The 7,813-nt window shown below is 53.1% G+C and overlaps 1 protein-coding gene across 2 annotated transcripts in view; it reads left to right on the top strand.

The window, feature by feature from the left end:
• CCDC12 (coiled-coil domain containing 12) overlaps nucleotides 1–1,493 on the top strand; it is a 39,089-nt gene extending 37,596 nt beyond the window's left edge. The window contains exons 8-9 of one of the 2 annotated variants that reach the window (XM_036333771.1): nucleotides 284–360; nucleotides 452–1,493. In XM_036333771.1, the coding sequence (XP_036189664.1) occupies nucleotides 284–360; nucleotides 452–534 (160 nt within the window). In that variant the 3' untranslated portion in view covers nucleotides 535–1,493. Of the gene's footprint in view, nucleotides 1–283 lie in introns of both variants that reach the window. The other variant, XM_036333770.1, reaches the window with a different exon arrangement.
• The last annotated feature ends 6,320 nt before the right edge of the window (nucleotides 1,494–7,813 follow it).

The following is a 7,813-nucleotide window of genomic DNA, read 5'->3' on the forward strand; positions in this document are numbered from 1 at the left end:
GGAGGAGGAGCAGGACTCAGCGCACTGGGCAGGTCGCTTCTGAGCAATGACTGAGGGGCCAGAGGAGCCGTCCACCTTGCACACCTGGACTTCAGTGGGTGGGTCTCCGGGCTGGTCCCTGCCTCCCTGGGCTGGGAGGGATGGCAGGTGCTGAATTCGGAGGCGCAGGAAGTGGGCGGAGCGTCCTGGCTAGTCCTGGTGCCCGAGGGGCTGCAGGCAAGGTGGGCTCGGGGCCACGTCGGGCCGTCTTCAGCCTCTGGCCTCCTGCCCCTCCCTGCGGTAGGGACCTCAAGAGAGACGTAGCCAAGAAGCTGGAGAAGCTGGAAAAGCGGACCCAGAGGGCCATCGCCGAGCTGATCCGTGAGTGCAGGCCTGGCGAGGCGGGTCCCTGCCCTCTGGGTGGCAGCCCAGGTGCGGGGCCTCTCCCACCCCCTGTCTGCTGTCCATCCAGGTGAGAGGCTGAAAGGCCAGGAGGACAGCCTGGCCTCTGCAGTGGACGCCACCAGTGAACAAGAGGCCTGCGACTCCGACTGAGGCCTGCCCCGTGGGAGGAAGGTGTTGGACAGCGTGGGGGCTGAGCTGGCCATCACTTCCCGTTTGCCTTCAGAGCAGTGGCTCCCCACCCCGTCAGGGGGAGCCCGCCGTGGGGAGAGCCAGCTGCTTGTCTCCCGAGCAGCTCTGTGGCCTGCGCACGTGTGTGTACATGTATATATTGTGGACGGTCTTTTCTGTAAATAGAAGTAAGCAGACCCCTGTGTGTGGCACAAATCTATCAAATATTTCCTGGGTCCTTGGGGTGCTTGAGTTTGGGTCCCAGACAGGGTGTGTAGAGGTGATGCTTGATTGAGAAAGCCCTGTGTGTGGCTGAGCATATGGGCTGACCTTCCGGGCTCAGTCCTTGGGCAGCGGTCATCTCAGAACCCTGGAGGGACAGAGGTCTGAGAGAGTCTGGAGACCTGCGTGGGGCTAGGCTTGCTGTGTTTCGTGGGGCAGCTAGAGAGGCTCCCCCTGCTCTGTGGGCCCCTCGCAGTGGGACAGAGGGAGGAGCCTGGGTCCGTGCAGGGGTCAGCTTGGACCCATTGCCACCACGATTGAAATTGAGGTTCCATGGAAAAGGAAGAGAGAAAGGATGCTGGGAGGGCAGCCAGCAGGGCCTGCCACAGGCGGTAGGAAGAAATGGTGAGCAAAGATAGGTAGACATTGCAAAAATCAGCATTGACTGATCTAGCAAGACAGAGGTAACAACAAAAAAAGACACAAATTAATATAAATATTAGGAGTGAAATAAGGTGATCACTACAGATTCCCCAGACACAAAAGGACAGGAAGGGGGTATTGTAAGTAAATGCCCATGTGAGTTTGACAGGCTGATGAAATGAACCAATTCCTTGAAAAGCATAAACTACAATTCACTCCAGATGAAGGAGGTCATTTGCATAGCCCTGTAACTATTAAAGACCCTGAATTCATAATTAAAAAACCTCTGAAAAATCTCCAAGCCCAGGTGGTTTTACTGGAGAATTAATATACAGGTTTAATGCAACTCCTATCAAAATCCTAATAAAATCTTTAAGTGTAGACAGGATTATTGTAAAACGGATCAGGAGCCCTGACCAGTTTGGCTCAGTGGATAGAGTGTCAGCCCGAGGACTGAAGGGTCCCAGGTTTGATTCCGGTCAAGGGCACACACCTTGGTTACAGGCTCTGCCTCTGGCCCCAGTCAGGGCACGTGTGGGCAACCAGTCCATGTGTCTCACATCGATGTTCCTCTCTCTGTCTCTCTTCCTTCCACTCTATAAAATTCAATGGAAAAAATATCCTCATGAGGAATAACAAAAAAAGTGAAATACATCAGGAAAGGCAAAAGAACTAGAATAGCTCAAACAAGTCTGAGCTAGAAGACTAAAGCATGGGGAGTCTTTACCCATCCCAAGACTCACTGTGAAGCTACAGGGCTGGTGGAAGGCAGGCACAGAGATCATGGAAGAGAACGGGCACGTCAGAAGTGGCCGCTCATGTGTGAGCTCGTGGAGGAAACACGGTCTTCAGCACGCGGTGCTGGAGCCATGGGACAGCCATAGGCTGAGAGGATCCCCAACCGAAGCCTTGGACCTGACAGAAGTCAACATGGGTCAGAGGGTTAAATGTAAAATGTAAAACTATAACAACTTTCAGGAGAAAACATTCAGGACCCCAAGCTTGGTAAAGAATTCTTAAGACATGAGACCAAAAGTACAACCCATAAAAAGTATGTTGTGAAATTTGACTTAACCAAAATGAAACGCTTTTGCTCCCACAAAGTCTGAGGAGAATGAAAAGAAAAGCTACAGACAGAAAATATTTGCAGAGCGCATACCTGATAAAAGCCTCCTAACTAAAACAGTATACGGCGTTATCAAAACGCAACAGTAAAAAGGGGGGAAAAGTCCGATAGGAAATGGAAAAAAGACAAGAAGGGACACTTTTCCAGGTGATATCAGCGGCAGGCACGTGAAAGCTACTGAGCACCACCGGCCATCAGGGAAATGCCAGTCGAAGCCATGAGGAGACGCCGGATGCCTGTACGAACAGCATCAGTGAAGCCGGTGATAAATACTGGCAGGACCTGGACGAGCGGAAAACCTCACACATTGTAGGCGGGAAGTAAACGCTAGTTACTCTGGGAAATACTTGTGCAATTTCCTCAGAAACTAAATGTGTACTTAACATAAAACCCAGCACCCATTCTCCTGGCCGAGAAATCAGCTGTCCACGCAGGCAGCAGTGCAGGAGCAGAGAGAGTCCACAGAGGCTCGCAGCAGCCTGGTGTGTCATCGCCATGATGTGTCAGTTTAAAGACACACGGAGCGGAGGTTGCCAAGTCGTCGCCAGACCTAGATCTAGGCTCAGTGTGACTTCCTTGCCTTCAGTTTGAAATGAAAACATTGCCCCCAGAGGGTGAAATGAGCATGGCCAGGAGTCCCTCGCACATGGCATGCAGTCTTCCAGGGGTTCCTTCCCGGTCCTGTACTCAGGACTCCCGACGTGGACAATTTAAGGTGTTCTTTGTTTTGTTTTTTTGACAATTTAAGTTTTATTCTGTGAACACACACCCACAGCTCTGGCCCAATGGCTCATTGGAGCATCGTCCCGTACACCAAAAGGTTGTGGGTTCAATCCCCGGTCAGGGTGCGTATGGGAGGCAACTGATGTTTCTCTTCCCCCTTCTTCTCTCTCTAAAATTCATTAAAAAATATATCCTTGGATGAGGATTAAAAAAACCCAAAATTCCCTTTGATGGATTAAACCGGTGCATCTGTGCCATGGAATACTACTCAGCAGTGAACGGCATGGCAGGAGATTGAAGGCATGGCTGGGAGGAGTGAAAAGTACACGCATGTAGTAAAGATCATGTCTTATAGGATTTCCTCTGTGATGTTCATGAAATGACAAAATCATAGAGAAGGAACAGATGGGTGGCTGCCAAGGTTTAGGAATGGTGGGACTAGGAAGGAGTATCATGAGGGAGATCTCTGTGGTGTTGGAATAGCTTTTGATGGCAGTGGGGATTACGCAAGTGCACACGTGTGATCACGTGGAATGAACCACACATGTCACTTCTGGATTTATTGTGCTACTAGTGGCCTGGTGCACAAATTCATGCACATTGAAAGGAAATTAGAAGAAATATTTTAATATCGCTATTTGCCCTTTCTCTGTAATAGAAGTATCAACCAAACTCACAATTGACAATGACAGATGGAAACACACATGTGTGATTGGTGCCAGTGAGAGCTCTACGTGTATCACGCATGCACAAGTCAGCTTAGCCATATATATACACACACACGTAGAGTTACGTCGGAGATCCATTCCTGCTGCGTGACGTAACACGATTTTCATCGTAAGTTGGAACCCACCTACATAAGCACCTACGTCACTCACATGGAGCACAGACACAGCAGTAATTAAGTGAAACAGTAAAAAAAAAAATTAAAAGATAACAATTTCTGACTTTTACTTGTGGTAGATAAATAATAAAAAACATAAAGCACATATGTACAATGTCAAAATAATGAAATTTTTTTTTTAATAAATGGAGATGGCGATGTAACCACGAAATGACATACATTGAGTCCGATGTAACCTGAAGACTGTCTGTATTGTAGAACATGCAGGGAAAACAAAGAGTAAATATTTAACTGCAGCGTGTTTGACTACATTCTGCGCAGTGAGAAAACCTGAAGTCATTTTCAAGGTCCACCATTTCTTCTTTTCAATTGGGTCAAGTTTCTAAGCTTTCTAAATCTCCATTTTCAGCTAATGAAAATAAAATAGGTTTCTACTGTGTCTCCTATCTACCTACTCCGGAACTTCTGTGAGGATCAAATGAGATGAGGCACAGGAAAACGCTTCACAGACATTTGGTTACAGTGTAAAGTGTTTGCACCTGGCTATGAAGCAAGTGGTGTTCCTGGGCTGAAGAAACTCCAAGGAGGCTGGTTGCTAGGGAGAGGAAGCCGGACGTTGCTACGTGGTGTCATTACCCGGACAGAGGGAAGGACACTTAGCATATTAGCTTTTTATATAGCTAGATAGTATGGAAGCTGTGACTCCCATCCGGGGAAGCTGGGTGAGTAGCACCCAGGATGCTCTGTGTTCTTTTTAACTTCCTATGAATCTGTTTCACCAAAATAAGTTTAAAAATATTTTCTGTGAGCAAAGAAAACGGTAAAACATGTTAATAAATTGTGTAAATTTTTTTTTTTGTTAATCCTCACCCGAGGATATTTTTCATTGATCTTTTAGAGAGAGGGAAAGACAGACAGAAACATCGATTGGTTGCCTCCTGCACATGCCCCTACCAGGGCCCCGGCTGGGGAAGAGCCTGCAACCAAGGTATGTGTCCTTGACTGGAATCGAACCCAGGACCCTTTGGTCTGCAGGCCGACTGCTCTATCCACTGAGCCAAACCTGCTAGGGCAGTGTGTGTGTAAATGTTTTTTAAAGTATGCTTTCTGTGTTTAAAAATACAGTAAGATTTCAAGAGTCTTGTGAAGAGCAGATGCGGTAGTTCACAGTTGGTCACAGTGAGTCCTGGCCTTGGTGAGAGTCAGGTGGGACTCTGACCCCAGCGACCCCTTTGTCATTGGGTTGAGGAAGCGGGCCAGGGGTGACAGTGCCCAGCTCTGTGGACGGAGCCCTGGTGTGCCCAGTGCTACCAGCTCACCAGGACAGCCCTGCTGACCTCCCAACACGCCAGCACCCTCCTGTTTGAAAGCCTCTGGGTCATCTCAGGAGGGTGTCAGGCCTGGGACGTTGCGCAGCCGTGTGGATGCCGCAGTGAGTGAGGGCAGAGTTTGTCAGAGAAGGGCACAGCCCGGAAAGTCCCAGGGAAAGATTCTGTCCAGCCCAGTAGGCTGCAAGCCAAGGTGTGCGAAGGTGACCGGTTTGGGCAAATCTGCTCCCCTGGACTCGGCCTGTCCACCCTGTTGGGGTTCATGCTGCTGCTCACCAGCTTCAGGTGCCTCTCCTCGGGGTTCTGGCCAGGCCCAGGCCTGCCACAGCACTGCCCACCTGCCAGAGCCGGGCATTTGTTGGTCCTGTGTCCTGAGTGCCTTCTGGTGCTGGCGCTGTCCCAGGGGCTGCCTTCTAGGAGCTGGCCTTCCAGGCGGTCTCAGGGCCTGTGGGAGACCCTCCCTCCAGCCAGTCTCGAGGCCTCGCTGGCTGGGCATTGCAGTGGGACAGCGAGTGGTGGGATCTGGTCCTCAGGGCGCAGCGAGAGCCCCCGACCCGAGATGGCAGGAGAGTCTCCATGAGCCTTATCCCCTCTGTCCTCACACGGCCACTGGGGGGCAGCAAGACACTGGCGGGGCCCTGGCAGCCGTGTGGGTCAGTGCAGCCTGCTTTCCCGCAGCTGAAGTGTCTTGTGCAATGCACCCCACCCCCTTTCCCACGGGGTCTGTGTCGTTTAAGTGGCTGATACCAGAGATGATCCCGAGAGTGGGGCTCAGTCAACCCAGAACCCAGCACCGTGGGGGCCGTGTCCTGGGGACAGCAGCACCCCAGCCCCACCCCCACCCAATGCTGGCCTTGCCCCGGCTCCAGGCACAGGCTTCTTGGGGCCTGGCCTCCAGTGGAGTGCCTTAGTGCCTCCCAGCCCTGGGACAGCACCAGCTCTCCAAGCACCGGCAGCCTCGTCTCTCGTGGGCATGTGAGGGGTGGGCACGTGGGGTGGGCAGAATACCGGGGTGTGGAGCCCAGTAGCCTGGTGGGTGGGCCCACCTGGAGGGTCCCGTCCCCTGAGCCCCCGGCCAGGCCTGAGCATTTGTTGGCTCCAAGATGCCTATTGTCTCAGGGGCCATCCAGGTGGTGTGTGTGAGGAGGATGTTGGGGGCTCACCCACCAGATGGGCCGGGACCGACAAGTGGGTGATTCATAGAGGAGTGGGTGTGTGCAGGCCTGGCCTCGGGTGCCGTGGGCTGAGCAGGGTGTCGGGCTGCATTTCCCGGCCAGCCTGCCCTTCTCTGTATTTACTGGTTTTCTTTAAAAGTTCCCATTACTCAGGCCTCTTGTGGGCACAGACAGAAATAAATCCCGCAAGGCAGCCCAGCCAGGAGCCGGAATCCGATGCCTCCAAGGCCGGAAGAGGCCCCTGTGCAGAGGCGCTTGGCCACAGTGGCCCACACATGCCCCATGGTCACAGTGCGACCCGCACAGGTATGCCCCCACAGCCCCCCCCCCCACGCACACACTGTGCACACACACACACACACACACTGGGTCACAGTGCGACCCGCACAGGTATGCCCCCACAGCCCCCCCCCCACATGCCCATGCAGGCCCACAGCCCCCCCACACGCATACACACACACTGTACACACACACTGCACACACACACACTATGCACACACACACACTGCACACACACACTGTGCACACACTGCGCACACACACACACTTTGCACACACACACACACTGTGCACACACACACACTGTGCACACACACACACTGTGCACACGCACACACTGCACACACACACGGCGCGCACGCACACACCGTGCACACACACTGCGCACACACACACCGCGCACACACACTATGCACACACACACTGCACACACACACACACTGTGCACACACACACTGCACACACACACACTGCGCACACACACACTGCACACACACACGGCGCACACACACGCTGTGCACACACACTGTACACACACACACACTGCACACACACACACTGTGCACACACACACACTGCACACACACACACTGTGCACACACACACTGCACACACACACGGCGCGCACACACACGCTGTGCACACACACTGCGCGCACACACACTGCACACACACACTATGCGCACACACACTATGCGCGCGCGCGCACTGCGCACACACACACTGCGCGCACACACGCTGCGCACACACACGCTGCGCACACACGCTGTGCACACACACTGCGTGCACACACTGCACACACACACACACTGTGCACACACGCACTGCACACACACACACACACACTGTGCGCGCACACACACTGCGCACACACACGGCGCGCGCACACACTGCGCACACACACACTGCACACACACACTGCGCGCACACACACTGCGCGCACACACACTGCACACACACACGGCGCGCACACACACGCTGTGCACACACACTGCGCACACACACACTGCACACACACACACTGCACACACACACACACTGCACACACACACACACACACACACGCTGTGCACACGGGGTCACAGTCCTCCTCAAGGCGCCAAGCGGCCAGTGGGGAGGCCGTGCGCTGGGGCATGAGAGT

Source organism: Myotis myotis, unplaced genomic scaffold (genome assembly GCF_014108235.1).
Source record: "Myotis myotis isolate mMyoMyo1 unplaced genomic scaffold, mMyoMyo1.p scaffold_m19_p_13, whole genome shotgun sequence".
Taxonomy (NCBI): Eukaryota; Metazoa; Chordata; class Mammalia; order Chiroptera; family Vespertilionidae; genus Myotis; species Myotis myotis.